This window comes from Mustela nigripes, chromosome 2 (assembly GCF_022355385.1).
Source record: "Mustela nigripes isolate SB6536 chromosome 2, MUSNIG.SB6536, whole genome shotgun sequence".
Lineage (NCBI taxonomy): Eukaryota > Metazoa > Chordata > Mammalia > Carnivora > Mustelidae > Mustela > Mustela nigripes.
The window spans coordinates 116,934,182-116,955,002 of NC_081558.1; the positions used below are offsets into that span (position 1 = coordinate 116,934,182).

The 20,821-nt window shown below is 43.6% G+C and overlaps 1 protein-coding gene across 1 annotated transcript in view; it reads right to left on the reverse strand.

The window, feature by feature from the left end:
- USP13 (ubiquitin specific peptidase 13) overlaps nt 1–20,821 on the reverse strand; it is a 112,349-nt gene that overhangs the window by 46,866 nt on the left and 44,662 nt on the right. The window contains exons 5-10 of the mRNA XM_059391488.1: nt 18,910–19,052; nt 16,919–17,103; nt 9,920–10,014; nt 8,432–8,619; nt 6,441–6,512; nt 5,985–6,078 (exon numbers count right to left, since the gene is read on the reverse strand). Of these exons, the coding sequence (XP_059247471.1) occupies nt 5,985–6,078; nt 6,441–6,512; nt 8,432–8,619; nt 9,920–10,014; nt 16,919–17,103; nt 18,910–19,052 (777 nt within the window). The remainder of the gene's footprint in view (nt 1–5,984; nt 6,079–6,440; nt 6,513–8,431; nt 8,620–9,919; nt 10,015–16,918; nt 17,104–18,909; nt 19,053–20,821) is intronic.

A 20,821-nucleotide genomic window follows, 5' to 3' on the forward strand; every position in this document is an offset into this window, starting at 1 on the left:
CTCTTCAAACACACACACCTCACATTACAGGTCAGTCCAGCAAGTACTTCTCAGGGGCACTGCTTGGAATCCATCTTTTCACCTTGGGCATCTCTCTTTAGGTCTTCCCATAAGCACGCACTCACTGCCTACTGCAGATGGCATTTCTCCTGCCATCTGGGTTTCCACTTGATGGGATTGCCTGTCCCCATCAAAGCAGCTGCCTTGGGAAGTTCAACAAGTCAGGAAATTCAGAAAATCTGGCTGTCGCACTTCACCATTGTGTGGTCGTGTAACTGGAAGGAGTCTCAAGCAGGACTGTGGTGAAACCCCCAGAACCTTGGCCCTGCACCTGGACCGTGGTCCAGCAAACTTCACGAGCCATACCTCTACTCTTTCTCTACCAATTTCGTTTCCTTGTTTTCTCTCGACTGGCCTTTCTTTTTTTCTTTTTTCTTTTTTTTTTTTTTTATTTGACAGAGAAAGATCACAAGCAGGCAGAGAGAGAGAGAGAGGGAAGCAGGCTCCCCACCGAGTGGAGAGCCCGATGCGGGACTCAATCCCAGGACCCTGAGATCATGACCTGAGCCAAAGACAGCGGCTTAACCCACTGAGCCACCCAGGCGCCCCATCCTCCGCCAGCTATAGCTTGAGAACTGTTGATCACTGGAAAGCTATTTGAAAAGGCTTCTTAACCAGAGAGAAGCTATGTCTCCCTCTCCACGTCACACTGCAGACCAAACTCCTGACTTTCACAGCTGGGTTTGAGCCTTTTAATTCCAATTAGACTACTCCATAGTTAATGCCTTGATCATCAGCTGGGCTGGCTGCTGTTCCACGTCTATTCTACCTGATTGCAGAGGAGAAGTCCCCCCTAATTCCCTCACTCAACTAAGAGTACCTTCCCTTCATACCTAGTATAGTAGAAAATTTTCCAGATCTAGCTTCCAGCTTATCAGAGACACAAGCTGAACAAGGAAACAATCTTTAAAGTGATGCTGGGGCAAATGATTCAGCTCCTTCCACAAATCAACAGCTTGTAGAAAGAAAAGGAGGGGGAATTATAAAAGTCATTTTTGACACTGCAGGGGAAAATCCAGACCTGAACTGGGTATTAGATGATGCTGAGGAATAGTTACTAATTTTGTGGGTGTGCTTCTAACACTTGAAGCAACTTTTAACATGATTTTTATGTGGAAAAACAAAAGAAGGTATTCTAGTCACAGATGTGTGCTAACATTTACAGGTGACAAGAAGGATGCTTGGGTTTTGTGTAATACGCTGCAGGGAAGGGGAGGACAGAAGAAGGGGAAGAAAAGTTGAGCCTAGAGGGGATTGCTGAAACCAGACTGGCAGAATGGCAATTGCTAAAGCTACACAATGCTACTTGTATGCATATTGGAAAATTTTAAAAAAAGAAAAAAAATTTGAAGACCAGGCTCTGCATAAGAAACCAAAAGTCTAAATAAGAACCAAAGAACTAAGTCAAAGAAACCACATTTCCCAGTTATCAAAGCATCACTGATATCATCCCAAAGTCCCCTATGGGTCTATCACCGCACACGAGGAGAGGGAATGACCAGACTTGACCAAGAGTCAGACCTGCCTTCAGGAAGCAGGCACTCTCACCCACGAGATGGCTCTTACACAGCTGTAGCCATGGCTAGTCCCAACAACTAACTCTATTAGGAGGGAGCCCCAGGAGTCTCTAAAATAGCAACCACCTAAGGAACCTGTCATATTTATAGGATACTGTACTTACTTCCTCCATCAGCAATTGCAAAACAGATCAGCTAAAATTAGCAAGAGGACTACAGTGTTCAGAATCTTTCCCAAATGCTTACACAAGACTTTCTGTTTAGCTCTGCACTAAGAAGGTAGCCGGACACTCCTCACTCACATTCCTCTGAGCCTAATGCTTTAATTAATACGCACACAGCAAGAGTGGGGCTTTGTATCACATAGAGCAACACCTGCACAGACATTCACACAGTAAAACTCAAGGAATTAAAAGAAAGATAGACACATCCCAGCCTGCCCCTAATACACAGGTGTATGGCATCTGTTCGTTCCAACTTTTAACCTTAAATCATAAACCTTGGATCTAACCCAGTTCCTAACCAGATCCAGCTAAAGGAACAGAGTGCCTTCCCCCAGCTGTTTTTCATATTTCAAAAAGTGAGTTAGAAACGTTACATTTGGGGCACCTGGGTGGCTCAATGGGTTAAGCCTCTGCCTTCCGCTCAGGTCATGATCCCAGGGTCCTGGGATTGAGTCCCGCATCGGGGCTCTTTGCTTAGCAGGGTGTCTGCATTCCCAAAACCTCTCTCTGTCTGCCTCTCTGTCTACTTGTGATCCCTGTCAAATAAATAAATAAAATCTTTATAAAGAAAAAGAAATGCAGTTTGTTTGAAACATAGAATTGTTTTAAACATGTTCTCTTTGGAAGGAGAAATAAATTACAGAATATTCAGCATTAAAAATGTGTGAAAGCATGGTCTCAGACTGCATAAGATCAGGAGTAAATTTTTTGAAGAAATAAAAGTGTCCCTCTAGTGAGAGGTTTTATCTACTGCGGATGCAACTTAATTTTAAAAATCAATTCAACACATTTATGTAGAAACGGCAGTGCCCAAAACAAATACCACAAATCTTTTTATAGATGAAAATGTGAAGTAAGCATGCACATATAAAAACTAGATTTCACCTTGGTCTGTAGAAGACCAATTTAATACCAGGAAGCATGTAGCCTAGAAATGCAAGGCAGAGGCATTGGGAAACAAGATGACGGGCCATCTGGTAATTCTGCAGACTTTAAGGACCCCCTTTTGTCATGCGCCTATACCATCCACACACTGAGGCACTTCGACACCTGAAGTAAATGCTGGAACAACTGTGGGGTAAGCAGGATCATGTAGAGGCCAAAAGCAGACGCAGGGGCCAGCCCGCTAGGTATGAATCCCAGCCCTGTCACTCTCTGGCTGTGTAACCTCATGCAGGTTTTCTTTGCGTTAGTGAGCATACAGAAAGAGCCTGGCCCTTCATAAGCAATCTTAGTTATTAGTACCACAGCTGGCGGGGGGCCCTATAAAAAGCCACTCCCGCCACATGGCTCTGACTCCTCTCTTGCTCTCTCTCCCTTCCAACCCATATTCCTCTTGTGATCCATCCCCTTCTCTGGTCTTGTGTCCCTTCTTTCTTCTCTTAGGGTATTTCAGGCACATTACCAATCACAAATGCCACAGACCTGAGACAAAGTCACCTGACCAAAGGGCTCCTGACCCCTGAGAGAAGAAAGAGGCCCACGCACCGGTTTCTCTGAAACCAACTGCCAGTGAAAATCCTGATGCCTCAGAAAGTAATTCCCTCCGCTGTCAAGGGGAATGGAGATTTTACTGTGAATTACTTGCCTGTTCAAGTAACAGATTAAAAGTGATTCCTCCAGAGCCACAAAGAATATCATATGGTCAAGTCAAGCTCATTTTAAACACTAAAGGTACCCTATTGGTGCCTGAACCAAAGATGTATATTCCACCCAGCTAGATGGGTCTTCCCCACCACTCCCAAGATGCACACCATACTACTGGTCACATTCAAGGTTCTTCATTGAAGACCACTAGATCATGGCACCACAGAGCAGGAAAGGATTTTACAGATCATCTAGATCAAAGGTCGCACACCGAAATACAGCAGCATACCTGCCAAGTCATGAATCACAAAGGGACTAGAGCCAGCTGGGGACTGTGTGTCCTGTTTGAAGGAGGGCTGCTACTCAGCTCCAGCCATCTGCTGTCATGGGCCTGGAACTGCTACAGGGTCTGACTGTTTAAGAGAACCTGGAAGTTCTGGGGCACCTGGGTGGCTCAGTCAGTTAAGCATCCAACTCTTGGTTTCAGCTCAGGTGATGGTCTCAGGACCATGAGATTGAGCTCTGTATCAGGCTCCACACTGGGCATGGAGCCTGCTTAAGATTCTCTCTTTCCCTGTCCCTCTGCCCTCCTCCTCCCCACCCCCAACCGCCCACCAACTTGCACTCACTCTCTCTCAAAGAGAAAAAGAGAGAAGCTGGAAATTTAGATGTTTATGTGCAGGCCAAGCAAAACATACCTACAGACCAAATATGGCCCAAATGCTGCCATATTACCCACGTTGGACCACACAAAGCAGGAGTCCAGACCACATGCAGGCTTCAGACCCCAGGAGATCACAGAGCTACTGCACAACGATCACTAAGCCCAGTGGTGAGGAGGGGGCAAGGGCCTAAGCAGTCATTGTTCATAGAATGAAGAATGTGCCTTGCTCATAGAAGAACTATTCTTACTCTAATATAAAAGGACATTTTAATATTAACAAAACCAAACTTTACTTGCAAACATCACCAAATTGATGATTTTCCATTCCATATTTTCTTAAATGAGTAGATTCCAAAAACACAACCGCAGGTGTGTAATATACCGAGATTTTATTTACACTGGAGAGAGAACCTTCACACTTGCAACATTCACAACCACCACCTGGACTAATTCTGCCTGCTGGGACTGGAAGTTTATGTGACTCCTGACAGAGCCCAGAAAGGAAGTCAGAGTGCCCAAGACCCAGTCCAGGCTCCTTCTCCATCACCAAGGAAGGTGGGCTCTGACCCAAAAGCAGCCCAAGAAGTGGCACAGCAGGGATGAAAACCCAGGATAAATGTCATGAAAAGAAAATGTTGGACCAAGTTCTTTTCACCAACACCTCTTCCATGCTTCACAGGGTCTCAGAGTTAGAAGAAGCCTGGATGACCCCCAGCCCCCAGCCGCACAACCAAACATCCCTCCAGCTGCATCCCAGATGAGGGCCTTCCAGTCTTCAATGGATAAGGAACTTGGCATCTTGCCATGCTGGACAGCAATCCATCTTCCAGTCCCCATGCCACTCTATCCTCTTCAACCCCTTCCTCCTCCCCATCTCCAAACACCGCCTCTAGATGCTCCCTGCATACTCTCCCTTCTCTCAGTCACTCTATTTCCCCAACTAGCTGCGTTCATTATGAACAAGAATCTATTCCCTTTCAATTCCTGCTGTCAATCTAGTTCAGGATGACTGACTTCAGGTGGGAGCACGGAAGCCAACACTTGAGAAACAGACTTGCCCACTAAGTCAAGACAACGCCCTCTGAAGTCAGAGCAGGTGGTGGGGAAAAGGGCATGCCCTCCACGAGGCCACAGGCAATGCTCCGAACCAGGCTGCCAAATGCACAGCCAGGTAAGCTGTGCCCAGCAGAATTTCAAGGGCACCCCCTCAACAAAACCAGGTTGTGAGCAGTGCCCTCTGGAGCCATGCAACAGAGCCACCCAGGGAAAGGTCAACAGCCTATTCGCAGGCACATGGAAATGCAAGTCTGGCTATTAGGAGACGGAGTACATCTTTAAGTTATCCTACCATAAACAGTGACTGAGTGGCCAACTGAGTTTCTCATACCTGAGTGTGTTGACAAAACCCCTGGGAGCTTACCAAAAATGGGGACTGCCCAGACCTCTCCAGAACTTCAGAATCCTCAGCTCCTCAGTGGGAGTGGGGTAGAGAAGGGGGAAGAATAGGAATGTGTGTGCTGTTTTTTAACAACCAGCTTCTGGAAAAATCCTAGCAAACAAAGTCGAGGCTTAGGAGGAGACAGATATTACAAGGGCCAAGATTATGTTACCAAGGAGAAAATGTTTATATTTGTATAAAGCTTATTCCTCCCATCTCAGCTCTATGTTATATAGAACAGTGTTCTGAAAACCGTTTATGATGACACTCACTTATAATTCATAAAGCAACTGTCACTAGAAACACCAACCCTAGCGATTTCTTACCGTAAGTTTTAAGAGCACACAGACACCCTAGACTCCAAAATGAAACAGTTATTCTGACAGCTTGCTAAATTTATAGCCACCATGTGCCAAATCATAAGAAATCCACATTCTAGCTGGCAAAGGCCCCTCCTACCTGCATCTCAACATGGCAAACCCTGGGACACATACCTTGTGTTCCTCCTTCATCACCTGTTCAATGAGCTCAGATTTCACTGGAGGTTTTGAATACTGGCCCGAGAGAAGGCCATGTCCTAACTTAGTCCTGGACAGGAGGGAGAAAGAAAAACAAAAAGGTCATTGTTGTTTCCTCATAAAGACATTAGCATTACCTATGAATGCTTATAGGTGGAACATTTTAGCTTGATGACTCAAAAATAACTTATTTATTTGATTTTTCTCGATAAATGATGCCATTTCAAACCATCCTCGGTACTTTATAAATAACTATTAATATCTTTCTTCTTACAAAAGTAGCACATGCTCATTTTAGAACACTTTTATTACAGAAAAATTTTTTAAAAGAGAGAGAACTGCCTTTAATTCTGCAACCCAGCAATAACCATTATGCTCAATCAATGGGTATTTTCCTAAAACACTTTTAGATACTTTTCAATCAGTCCTTACATCTGTGTGTTGAAGTCCTGTGTTGGATCTAAAGGAGAGTAGTCAAATATTCTTGGAAGATTTCCTACATACCTAGAAAATGAGAAGGGAGAATCAAAACATAGGAACTGAAAGAACAGAAACAAAATAAGTGCCATCCTAGTGAAGACCTTCTTGCCTTTCATCCACGCACAGAAAACTTTTTCTGAGATCCCACCTCTGCAGCCATATTCATGGGCCTCCCTAAAATGCCCATGCTTCTAGCAGTGGGTCTCAACCCTGGGTGCAGGTTAGAGTCACCTAGAGAGTTTTTTCAGAAAATACCAAAGCCAGAGCCACCCCCAGATGTTCAAACGACACTGCCTGAGACTGAGGCCTGGGATCTGCCATCTTTTCAAAGTCCCCCAAGTGATTATAACATGTAGCCAGGATCAAGAGCCACCAGTTTATGCCATCACAATTACTATCTCAAAAACAAATGGTAAGGAGCACCTGGGTGGCTCTGTCGGTTAAGTATTTCCCTTCAGTTTAGGTCATGATCCCAGGCTCCTGGGATCGAGCCCCCTGTCGGGCTCTGTGCTCTGTGGGGAGTCTGCTTCTCCCTCTCCCTCTGCCCACCACTCTGCCTGCTTATGCTCTCTCTGTCTGTCTCTGTCTCTCTTTCTCTCTCTGTCAATTAAATTTTTTAAAAAATGGTAAGGCTAGGAATTATGTCAATCGTATCAAAGTGAACAATGATAATAGCAGTGACAAATGCCACTTGTTGGGGGCTCTCTGTATAACCTGGTTGGGTTTTCATTACAATCATACAAGGAAGACATGGGAGAGATGAGAAATCAGGATGCTTCCAAAGTTACTCAGGAAAGGAGAGATGAAACCCACAGTGCACCCAGGCAGCCTGGCTCCAAACCCCTGCTCTGAAACACTCTGCCCTGTCCATGCTTCCTTGAGCAGGCCCCAGCCGCCACCTTCTGACCAGCTTACTTGGACAAAGCAGTGCCAACTTCCACCACCCATCTCTAATCTCATTTCTTTCACTTCTTAAGTTCATTTCCTATTGCACACCCTCTGCTTTGTGCTGTCCATCTTTCCATCTTCAGGCTTTGACTCTCTAAGCGTGAAAGCTCTAGAGAGAAGAATCTAGAAGCAGATCCCTTTCCCTGGCACTTCATGCACCCAGCTCTGCCCACTTATCTGACCTCATTCCCATCCCTCTCCCTAGCCCACAGCACCCCAGCCACGTGCCCTTCTTTGCCAGGACGTGCCAAGCTCACACCTGCTTCAAGGTCGTGCCATCTGCGATCTCTCTCCCAGAATGTTCTCTCCACAGACCTTCGCTCCATCTCAGGTCTGTTTAAAAGGCACCTCCCCACCTCTCCTAAATCCCCAACACCTGACCCTGCCTGACTTTCTTCTTGGCATGCATCAGTACTTGCAATTTTATAACTTATCTCCTTGTTTATTATCTCTCTAGAGATTATATACTGGAGTATAATCTCAATGAAGGCAGATACATTTTCTAAATCACTGCATCTCCAGCTCTAGAATAGCATAGGACATGTAAAAGGCACCCAAAAAACATTCGTTGAACAAATACAATGTAATCATATAACCAATTCCATAATTGACTACCTATAAACCAACAGAAAAGGGATTATTGTGACAAAGCCCTAGAAAAGAACCACAACACACTAGTAGTTAACAATGACCTCTACTACTGGACACCTGCAGGTACCTGCTGTCTGCAAACTCTGAATTTGTACTCCAGATTATGTACCTATGTCAAAATTAACAGAGCCCACTTCTCTGCGACAGCCCCTTTCAAATTGCTTTCAGATATGTCACCTGATTCCTGTAACACTTGACAATAGTTCTCACCCAGCTTCAATGCAAGAAGCCACACCACGCAGTTATGGCGACATGTCCTGCAGCTGAAGACAGGCTTCCCTGGCACATACTGTGACGGACAAGGACAGCACTGTGTGCCCAGGTCCGTTGGGGGGGACACTTACGCTCTCTGGAATTCTGGGATGCTGAAGATGGCCTGCATGACAGAACTCAGGTAGCAGCTGTTGCCCAGGTTCTTGAGACCCGTGTACCCGGGGCCATACATGGGCTTCAGCTTTGTCCCGGTCTCCTGGATCACTTCCCACTCGCTGACCCGCGGCTTGATGTCATTGTCCCGAAGCCCGTTCTCCGTCTGGGACAAAGTCATTGAAAGAAACCAACTTTAGTTGTATAATTACCACCCAAAGCTCACATCTCAAGAATTACTTCTAACAGCAATGGATATTCCTGCCCCTTTGTTCCCCAAGCTAAGCAGAAAAATCATCTAGTTAAAGAGATTGATGTAGTGATGATGCATAAAACTGTCAATGTACTTAATGCCACAGACCACACACTTAAAAATAGTTAAATTGGCAGAGCGCCTGGGTGGCTCAGTGGGTTAAAGCATCTGCCTTTGGCTCGGGTCATGATCTCAGAGTCATGATCTCAGGGTTGTGGGATCGAGCCCCGCATCGGGCTTTCTGCTCAGCAGGGAGCCTGCTTCGTCCTCCCTCTCTGCCTGCCTCTCAAATAAATAAATAAAATCTTTGAAAAAAGAATAGTTAAATTGGCAAATTTTATGTTATGTATGTCTTTCCACAGCAAATACACACACACACACACACACACACACTCTTTAAAGATTTAAAAATGAAAGGGAAAGAGACTGAGAGGAAAGGAGATAGGAGGAAGAAAGACAAACAGGAATGGAAAGAAGCTAGTAATTTCAAGGGAAAATACAGTTCAATCCAGCAAACAGAAAAGCAAGGCCACTGGACAGGAAAGTGAAGGAAAATCCTCTGCCTTGGAAGTGCCTTGAAATAGGAGGGAGGCTTAAAGAGGAGCAGAGAACATAAATTAAAGGGGAACATGAGTGAGGACAAGGAGACAGAGGGGAGGAGAGCCCGAGGAGAAGGGCTGGGAGGGCAGGGCCCGAGCACAGCACGCGCACCGCAGCAGCTCCTCACAGGAACTGGCATTACATAGTCATGATACCAGCTTGAAAACACAATATTAAATGAAGCAAAGCTTTCCCCATCAACAACAACATGTTGGCTTATTCTTTCCACCCCCAAGCTCAGCTTCCCCTCCTGAAATTAATTAAAGTGATGTCGGTCACAGATAATTTTAAAGGTCATCTTCCAGTACCTTCTCGCTTCAGTGAACAAGGAGTGATTCATGCAACTCTCCATCAAAATAGACAGAAATTTCACAAGCAAACTCCAACTAAAACAAATGGTACTTTTGACGAGGTGCCATTTTTATTATAACATAAAAAAAATTTAAGCTGGTAACCAAAAGAAAATGCTAATTAATTAAATTCAAGAAGTGAAGGCAAACATTAAAACCTAAAACCTACAAAAGTAAGATTCCTGTTCAGCAATTACATATTAAAGAAACTAAAGGGTTCCTTCCCTGCAAGGTAGGAATACAGACAAAGTAGACCTTCTTACCCCATGCATATGAAGCATATCGATTCCAAAATGTGCTAAGTGCTTGGCCAAATGAGGATCCAAAACGGGTTCCTCTTCTTGAAAAGAATAAACATCTACAAGGTGAAGAGAAAACAAGGAACGAGATCTTTAATCAAGTCCTTCAATATTCAACATGTATCTGTTGAGCTCTCACTGTGCACCAGGCTTGGGATACTCTGGTGAATAAAGCCAACAGAAACCTCCTGTGAGTTACACTCAATTGGAGGAAAGACAGATGATCAACAACAAACAAAATTAATAGGTCTATTTTGTAATTATACCCATATATCAATTTTTTTACTTTCAGAAAGTTGATTTTTTAAAGGTTTTCTGAAACAAAAAAAAAATTTTTTTTGAGAAAGCAGTGTCTAAAGTTAAAATAATTGAAATTAGACCAGTGTCCATGCCTAACAATTGATTTTGTAACCAAAACCACAATGACATAACAACAGTGCAGGAGGAGGGAAGGGTGGGGGAGGAGAGAGTGGCACCACCTACCGTGGGAGGGAGAGCCTGCCAGGGGGCAGAGGGGACACACAGGCCCTCAGGAGCACCTGAATAGCTGGAGTGAGGTGTTAGGTCCAAGACAAAACAAAATTCCTCCTGTGGAATCCTCCACAGCCTCAGACCTGTCAGCTGGCCAGCTCCCACCTCCCACCTGCCCCTTCATCCCTTCTTTCCAACACTAGTGTCCGCCCCCAGTGGACTCAGTGAAGACTGTTCAGTACATCCCCAATGTGTCCACCCCGTAGCACACACAGCCAAAGAGGGTGCGCATGGCCCAGCGGGGTAACTCAGGCAGTTCCGGGCCCACCAGTCCCAGTGCCTGAGGGATTGGCATCTTGGCCTTCTTGGCAAATCTCCCCAGAAGCTCTGGAGTCCATCACCTTGTATGTCCTTACACAGTAGTGCAATGTGGGGGAGAGGACAGATATCTTCAGGCCCATTTTGCAGATGAGGAAAAGAGGCTCACAAGGTTCAGTCATTTGCCTCAAACCCCAAAGGTGGCCCAGAACTTAGGTATCCGGGCCCCTCACCCAGTCCTTTTTCTTCTACACCCGACTATTTCTTTAGCTCTCTCAGAAGACTCAGAGACTTGATGAAGCACCATTCCAAGTCCTTAATTGGAAGGGAGAGTCAAAAACCCCAATTTCTTCACTCCTAAATTGGAAAAACAAAATCTATTACAGGGAAAATAGATATCAAGATAGCAGGGGCTCCTGGGTGTCTCAGTCAGTTGAGTGTCCCATCCTTGGTTTTGGCTCAGGTCATGATCTCGGTGGTGGGACTGGGCCCCATGTTGGGCTCCACGCTGGGTATGAAGTCTGTTTGAAATTCTCTCTTCCTCTGCCCCTCCCACTTATGTTCTCTCTCTCTCTCTCTCTCTCTCTCTCTCTAGAATAAGTAAATAAGGGCACCTGGATGGCTAAGTCAGTTAAATGTCTACCTTCAGCTCAGGTCATTATCCTGGGGTCCCTGGATCAAGTCCTGCATCAGGCTCCCTGCTCAGGAGGGAGTCTGTTTCTCCCTCTCCCTCTGCCCCTTCCCCTGCTCCTGCTCTCTCTTTCTCTCTCTCTCCCAACTAAATAAATAAAATATTTTTTAAAAATAAAATAAAATAAGTAAGTAATTTTTTAAAAAGAAAAAATAGCAATTCTTGGGGACACTAAAAGATAGATTGTCCAATGATTTTCCTCCTCTTTAGAATAGCACCAGGAGGAAAAAAGAAATACACACACATACACACACAACCTATGGTGATCTTCTGACCCAAACCCAGATCTGTGGAGACTCACTGCCACCAAAGGAAGTTAGTCTTTCTATCATTAATAGATTAGATGTTGTATAGCTTTCTTGGCTGTCCCTCTTCCTCCAGGGCCCATTTTAACTTGTAGATAGGCAGCCTTCATTTATAGTCTTTTTTAGTATAATTCAGGGCTCTCAAAAGCAAAACAAAAGACAAAATCCCCAGCCCAATTAAGAAAAATTAAGAATTTCTTAAGAAATTAAGAAAAAGTTTAAATGCTAAAACCACCAACAAAAATCTTTAATAACTTGAAATACATAAATAATATTTTTTAATCTATGGCAAGTGACAAAAAAAATACCACTCAGATACTGACTAAATGTGAAAATGACATTCCCTAGGCACTTTAACTTCGGTTCTTATTAACGAGTGAAATAGTTTTGAAGACTTAAGACTTTAAGCCTCTAATTATTTGAGCTTCATTAGAAAATAACAAAGTTGCCAGAGCTGAACAGTTGGCATTGGCCTAGGATTTTGAAATAAGTGAAAACCACACAACACTCTATAATTCTTAATTTGTTAGACTCATGCCATATTGAGAAATTAATGTTTCCTCCCTCCAGTCATTAACTGCTCCAAAGATGTGACATGATTTGGTCAGACACACAGTTATTTTTTTTTACTCCAATGACAACAGTTGAATGAGTAACATACAAGAAATCTAAAAATGAACTGTGATCCTCAAATTTGGCAAGGATGAAGAACTTACAAATGACATGTAGTCACAGAAAAAAAATGTGAAGTGGACTCAAGAAAGAGCACCATAAGATGCTACTGAGCTGGTACAGGGGCCCCTAGGGCCAGGCAGTTTCACAGATGCTGTGGGCATCTCCAGAAGCTTCTCCCGCAATCACCAAGGCACTTAGGCTTCTTCTTAGGTAACCTAGTTTCACAACAGAAGAGCAAAACACCCTCTCCTATCTCTGTCCCTCCTCACTCCCTTCCTACCAAGAACCTCATCCTTGCTTTTGCCAAATCAATGTCTCCTCCCACAGAGGAAAGTTTTTATTTGTTTGTTTGTCTCGCGATCTGTTTCTTGGTTTGTTTGTCACTGTGCTCATGGAGACCCGGAATGGAATTTGATATGGGGGCCATTTTTATGACCCAGGCCACCACCATGACCTCGCCTAGGTGGTCCAGACTTCTTGGAAGAACCAATTCTAAGTTGCAACCTCAAGGTAAGTAGGAGGTCCTCACCGAACAGGTATATCCTTACTGGGGAGAAGGAAACCAGGATGATCAGATCACATTACCATTAAATAGTTGAGTCCACAACCTGCTTGGATTCCATGTTCACTAAGCGGTACTCTAAATATAAGTCAGCTCCCTGCAGGAAAGGAATGTACTGGTCAAGCCAACATCAACATCCCATTTACAGGCAGTTGTGGTTCTCACTATAACCTAAAAAATAAACACTTTCTCTCTTGCGAGTTGAACTAGCCTCAGTGAGCTGAGCAAATATGGAAATGAGACCGTTGGCACTGGTATCTTCACCAGGAGGTGGCCACCCGCCCCTGGACAGAGGGCACCCTGCGCTCCTGTGCCTCAATCTCCACCAGGCTCATCATCAGACATTAAGGGAAACTACAGGCATGTTTTCATAAACTTATTTGGCTTTAAAACAAATGAGTTATAGCTAGCCATCTATTAAACAGACTTTAAAAAAGTAAAATAAAATTGATGTATCCCATAAACTAATATGGTAATTAGACTGAAAATAATCATTAAACCAACTCTGCACAAGACAAGCAGAAATCAAATCCGGATCTTTCTTCAAAAAGTGAAAATTAGGGGCACCTGGGTGGCTCAGTGGGTTAAGCCGCTGCCTTCGGCTCAGGTTATGATCTCAGGGTCCTGGGATCGAGTCCCGCATCGGGCTCTCTGCTCAGCAGGGAGCCTGCTTCCCTCTCTCTCTGCCTGCCTCTCCATCTACTTGTGATTTCTCTCTGTCAAATAAATAAATAAAATCTTTAAAAAAAAAAAAGTGAAAATTACTTCAGGTAAATGAATTCCAAGAACTCTCATCACAGGCTAGATGATCTACATTGCTGTTGGTTTTACACCTTCTATGATTTTATTAAAAAATCTCAATTATATAAGGAAAAGTTCTCCCTCCTCTACAAACAAACAAGCAAAACAAGCAAACAAACAAACAAAAAAAACCTTAACTATAGCTGATAATGAATTAATATTCTTAGCAGCTGAAGAGTTTTTTATTTTAATCAAGAAGGAACACCTACACATAAGCCTACTAGAAAATCAACCTAAGAAATTCGAAAATAGAACTACAAACTGGCCAAAAATACTATGAAAAATGTTCATTCTCACTAGTAAAGCAAATGAAACCAAGATACCAGAATAGCGAGGGTTTTTAAAAACAACAAATACCCAAAGTTGTCAAAGATTTGCTGAAATGGGTATTCTCATACACTGTTAATGGGAATGTAAATTACTGTAACTGCTTAAAAGAGAAATTCAGCAATTGATAATTTATTTTTTTATTGTGCTATGTTAGTCACCATATGGTACACTATTAGTTTTTGATGTAGTGTTCCATGATTCATTGTTTGTGTATAACACCCAGTGCTCCATGCAATCTGTGCCCCCTTAATACCCATCATCGGGCTAACTCATCCCCCCACTTCCCTCCCCTCTAAAACCCTCTGTTTGTTTCCTAAAGTCCATAGTCCCTCATGGTTCATCTGGCAACTGAAAATCTAAAAGGTTCAACCCTTTGTTCAGAAAAACTGATCTTAAATATATTGTCAGACAAACATCCAAAGATTTCCATATATACAAGGATGCTCATCAGAAGAGCAAAAAAATTATAACAACTAACAGGAGAAAAATTAAATGATTTATGGAACTATCATGGGATACTAAAGAGTATTTAATAACATGGAAAATATGTATATGCATGTATATTTAATGTTAAGTAGAAGAAAACAAGGAATAGAACTTTACACAGTGTGATTCCATTTTTGTAAAAATGTGGGGCAGGGGCAGTCTGGGTGGTTGTATAAGAATTGACCAAGGCCAAGGAAAGGAAATATCCAAATTGTGAGAAGTGATTTGACAAATGATATTACTGGTGATTTTTATTTATATCTCTAAATTTTTCTGTTTTCTTAATATGTTACACTGAATATCGGCTCCTTGTGTAATCAAGGGGCAAAAATAACATGTTCCTTCCTCGAGCTGAAAGGAAAAAAACTTTAGATGAAAAAAAGAAAAAAGTCTAAATCATAGTTTGAAAATTAGTTTCATGTTCGAAAGAAAGCTTCTGGAAAATTAAAGACATGTAGAGAACAGAATTAACCCTTGCCTTTATTATTTGCATACATTTAAATGTAATCTAATTATTTAAATACTTACATACCAGTCTGTTTATTTAACAAAAGTATTCATGCCTACCACGTGTAAGATTTTATATGGAACCTAAAGATGAGTGAGACATAGCTCTCTGCCTTCAAACAACCGAAATTTTAAAACCAAACCATGTATACAAATAATGGTAGTCTTAGGTTGTTCTGGGAACTGGACTTCTAATAATTGGTCTTATCAAACCACTACAAAAACCAAAACAGAAAGGAGATACGTGCAGGGCACATGGGTAGTGCAGTCAGGCGTCCGACTCTTGGTTTCCACTCAGGTTGTGAATCTCAGGGTCATGGGATCAAGCCCTGCATCTGGTTCCATACTCAGGGTAGAGTCTGCTTGGGATTCTCTCTCCTCCTCCCTCTGCCTGCACCTCACCTCGCACCCCACAACCACATGGTCACAAACACATGCGCACATGCTCCCTCTCTCTCTCTAAATGAATATATCTTAAAACACACACACACATTCAAATGATTCCCACCCCTACAATGCTACCGACTAGAACTCCTATATTACAAACCCTTCCCTCTGTAGCCTTAGGATGGCTGCCTGGTACAGCATTCAACATAACGACCTGTAAGCAACTTGCTGTAACCCTCAACCCAGCAGCATGTCCCGACTTTTCCTCCTCCGATCGTGGTACTCATAGGGTTCACCCTGGACTGGGCGGAGGGTTATCCTCTTGCCGCTACTTTTCTCTAAGGAGCTCAAAATCAGCCCACTGACTCCAGAAACAGGAAGATTATCCAAAATGTGAGTCAAGAGAATCTTTACGTGGACAAACGGTCAGCCCTCAATTACAAAATAGACGAAAAACAAAACCAGTTCGGTGGAAAGGCATGGTAGACAAGAAGTGTGTCATCGTTAGAGAAACATCCTAGCCAATTAACTCTGAAGCAGGCTAATTCAGTCCGAGAAAGAGAACAGAAGAAAAGAAGAATGTCTTGGTACGTCTCCTAAAAAAAATCATCTGACCTTAGAATAAAGAAAAAATAGAGACTAAAACTTGGAAAGATGAAGAAGACTAACCTAAGGTGTTGGTGTAGATCTATGTTTACTTGATAAATGTTTTTAATGATGCTTAGATGATGGATTCTTATGGCCCTTGCTCAGCATTTAAGTTTCTCATTATTGATCCTGGTATTATTTCCCTTTTCCATCACAAAATGGTAGATGGAAAGAATTGTGCAAACATGGCCAAAAATTAACATTTGAGAGCATATGGTGTGAGAACATAAAGAAAAAGAACGAATTCTAAAGCTGGCAGTACAAGTAGGAACCAAGGCTAGTCCTTGGCCACCAGCCACTGTCAAGGACTCTGACACACAATATCATTTAGAATCCCCCTCCTTTATGACTCCATTTCTAAAATGATGCTAACTCCCATCATGAATTCTAGGGCTTCCCTCTACTGTTTTAATGCTGGACTTGATTATCCCTGCTCATTTCACAAGTCCTGGTTCCTACCCCTCTGTCCTCTTAGCCAAGAGATATACAGAAAGACAGTAATAACAGGTAACAGTAGCAACCTACTCGTATTAAGGCCTTACTGTGTGCACTGGGCTAAATGCTTTTGGTGCCTCAACAGACCTATGAAGGAGCTACCACAATCATCCTCCAGATGCGGAACGTGAGGCGGAGAAGGATTTGAAGACTTGCCAGTAGGAGGCAGAATCAGGATTCAGACCTGAGCTGCATCCAGAGCCTACACCCTCCAACCAGGAATGAAGGCACCATTTCAGTTAAGAGGAGCCACCACAAGTTCCCAAAGCCAATAAAGGCACACTCACCTGCCCCATCAGGAGTAATGGTTCCCAGCTTCACAGCCAGAGGATAGCCCATGTCTCTGTAATGCTCCAACGCATGGCCGTTGCCTCCAGAGCTGTCAAAGAACCACTTCCCACACAGCACGGAGCCATCGGTCAGATTCAACCAGAGGTTTTCCCGCAGGTCACACCTGGCACACTTCCAACCACTGAAAGGTCAGAGAAGAGCAGTTAGGATCACTGGAACGCGAGGTATAGCTAGAAAACTAACATCCAAGGGGCACCTGGGTGGCTCAGTGGGTTTGAGCCTCTGACTTTGGCTCAGGTCATAATCTCAAGGTCCTGAGATCGAGCCCCGCATGGGGCTCTCTGCTCAGCAAGGAGCCTGCTTCCTCCTCTCTCTCTGCCTGCCTCTCTGCCTACTTGTGATCTCTGTCAAATAAATAAATAAATTCTTTTCAAAAAAAGCCTCAGGTTAAAAAAAAAAAAGAAGAAAGAAAGAAAGAAAGAAAACAAACATCCAAGAGAATGGACGGTCTCGAGCTGGGGGTTGCAGGCAGCAGTGAGTAAAACAATGGAAACCGCCGCTTCCTTCCCTCCTTCACCCTTCAGAATGTTAGTGTCGCCACTAACCAATCAGTACCAATCAGTACACTGCCTGCCTCCATGAGGCTCTTCTACTTTAGAAAACTGACACAGTGGGGGCGCCTGGGTGGTTCAGATGGTTAGGTGTCTGCCTTCGGCTCAGGTCATGATCCCAGAGTCCTGGAATGAAGCCCACATCGAGCCCCGAGCTCATCCGGGAGCCTTTTTCTCCCTCTGTCTCTCTCTTGCTCTCACTTTCTCTCAAGTAAATAAATAATCTTTCTAAAGAAAAAAAAAAAAAAATGACCAAGCAAATAATCTTAAAAAAACACAGAACCTGCAGTCAGGAGGTGAGGTCATTTCCTTCAAATTCCTACATGAGGGACAATGGAGCTCAAATAAGTCAAAAACATGCAGGATCCCACATGCATAAACACCCAAAGTTCTAAAGCATTAACCACACCTAGTAAAGCTCATTTAAACAAAATCCTGCTACACAGCAGATCTGAATGAAGTAGAAAAAATGTCAACTTCACTGAAGTTTAGTGTCAGGTACATGCCAAGTACCCTACAGAAGTCTGATCATCTAATTCTACTTAACACCCTTCAGAATCAGTATCCCCAGCCACGCTGTCAAAGGGAGAAACTGAGGCCCAGAAGTAGGCTGCCTTCCCCTACGACCACACAGAACGTGAAGGCAGCACAGTCAGGGTTCCACAAGACAAGAGCACCCGCCTCTGTCCACACAACAGACCTAACAGGAGATGCTAATATGCCCAAAGAGTATTCCAGCCACAAGCGTGACAACCAAATGTTGTCACAAATGTAAATGTTGGGTTCCCCTAGAAGCAGAGTCTGAAACAAAGGTCTGAATATAAATGGCTCGTATAGGAGGTGATCCCAGGAAGAAATGGAGGGAAGGAAGACTGGAAAGGGCAGGAAGCCAGTCCAGGTATGTCAACAAGCAGATGACCACCATGGGAAACTCGGACTCCGTATAGTTGGGAGCTCCAGGAGGCCGCCGCTCGAGGAGTCAGGATCCAGGATATTCATCCATCCACACCAGTCACCGGTTGAGGGCTGTTCCAGGAGGACAGGAGGGAGCATTAACTCCGTGGCATTTCTCATTGTCCCATGCACAGGCCTACCTGGCCTCAGCAGGCAGAGAAAGCCCTCAAGCAAAGAGCACCTTCAAGCGGGTGCTTGCTGCTGAGAGCCGAGGGGTGGGGACTGAGCTCAGCAGTATGGACTGGCCATGCTCAGCCTCTACAAAGGTAGAGATCTTTTTAGAAAGAATTTTGAGCTTAGTTTTAATCAGCGGCATCTGGTAAAAATATACATAACTGCCAGTTCAGAGAAGAGGTAAAAACATAAATATTCCTTTGGTCAGTTTTAAGGGGTGAAGTTCCATTTCGCTATCTGACACTCACCTTGGAGGAATCCTGACTCCATTGTCCAACTGGGTAAGATTATTGGCATATTTGGATACTGGCAATTCATTTTCCCATGTGTCTGGGTCCTGCTTTCTATATGGAGATTTTGAGCTGAGAACCGCATCACAAGCAATTGTTACCTGTAATACAAACCCAGATGTTATGTGTAAAAACAGCTTGAGAGAAAAGCAACTTCTAGAAAGCAAGTTTAAAAGTTTATTATTATTATTAATAAATACAGCCTGATCCAAAAAAATTCAGACAGCGGTGACCATAAGAGCAAGATCCCAGTTAGCAGATTCCAGGACTTTCTCCATGAATCCAGCTCAATTTTGTCCCTAACCTGGAGTGTGTAGTATTGACAAGGATCGAAGATAGCAAGGAACCTAATCCAGTTTGTAAAGCCAAGCACAGGAGTCAGATTTAACTATTTCTTAGCAAGCACAGTGAAAAGTATTCGGTGAAGGATTTACAAGACTGAAATTAGCTACAGAAATGCCTAGGATTTACCCAAGTGAGTGTTTTCCTCTAACAAATATACACCCAGATATCCAATATCCTCAACTCATCACACAACAGCATGCGGTCAAGGGCATTTGAGTGGAATGCAAGCAGCATGGCTCCATTTCTTAATCTGGTGCAAATGTGACCTTGGACAGGGACATGCCTAGGTGTCTCTGGCCAGATCAGTCAACATCATGAGCAAATCTGTGATGTCCAGCTTGGCACCAACTGACCACAGGGGAAGAGGGTGCAAATTCTCTGCTTTCTCCTAAACCCAATTAATCCAGCACTTATGCCTATCACTACATTTGCTATTTGCCTAATGCTGTAACAACTATTCCTAACTGTCTTTAAAATCATATTCTGGTGGGAATGTAAAATGGGGCAGTGACTTTGGCAAACAGTTTGGCAGTTCCACAAATAGTTAAACTGAGCAATTCAACTCCTAGGTATATATCCAAGAAAAATGAAAACATGTGTCCATGCTAAACTTACACAAATCTTCATAGAAGCATTATTTAAAATACCCAGAAAGAAGAAACTACCCTGATGCCCACTAATGACAAATGGATAAATAAAATGTCGTATGTCCACACAATGAAATGTTATTCAGCAATAAGAAGGAATGAAGGCCTGATCCATGCTACAACATGAATGAATCTTGAAAATCCATGCTAGGGGCGCCTTGGGTGGCTCAGTGGCTTAAGCCTCTACCTTCATCTCGGGTCATGATCTCAGGATCCTGGGATGGAGCCCCGCATTTGGGCTTTCTGCTCAGCAGGGAGCCCGCTTCCTCCTCTCTCTCTCTCTCTCTCTCTCTGCCTACTTGTGATCTCTATCTGTCAAATAAATAAATAAAATCTTTAAAAAAAAAAAAAAAAGAATCCACTGGGATGGAAAATACTTCATTCCAAAAAAAAGAAAATACATGCTAAGTAAAAAAGGCCAACCACCAAGATGTACATATGTTGTATGATTCCATTTATATGCAATGTCTGGAACAGGCAAATCCAACGAGACAGAAAGTAGATTAGTGATGGCCAGAGGCTGGGAGGGATGACAGCTGGAGGGGTGATGAGAGTATTCCACGGGAGATAATGGCCATGGATGTCCAACTCCCAACACAAGAAAAGCCACTGGATGGTTTAAAAAGGTTTTTAAACCAAGGTTTGTATTCTACCTCACTAACCCCCCCCCCCACAATTAGCTGAATTTCATGCAGAGTGATTTCCCCCTGGGTAGCCCTAGAACTCTTTAAGAGACAGTGAGGGCTGCTCCCTCAGTTTCCTTCCTTGCCCCCCCCCAACCCCTGAGCAACTCCTCTCACTGCTACATCAAGAAGCTATTCGGAACCTTTCTCTTCTCAACTTCGGTCACACTCGTTTGGCCCCAGCCGCTAACACAG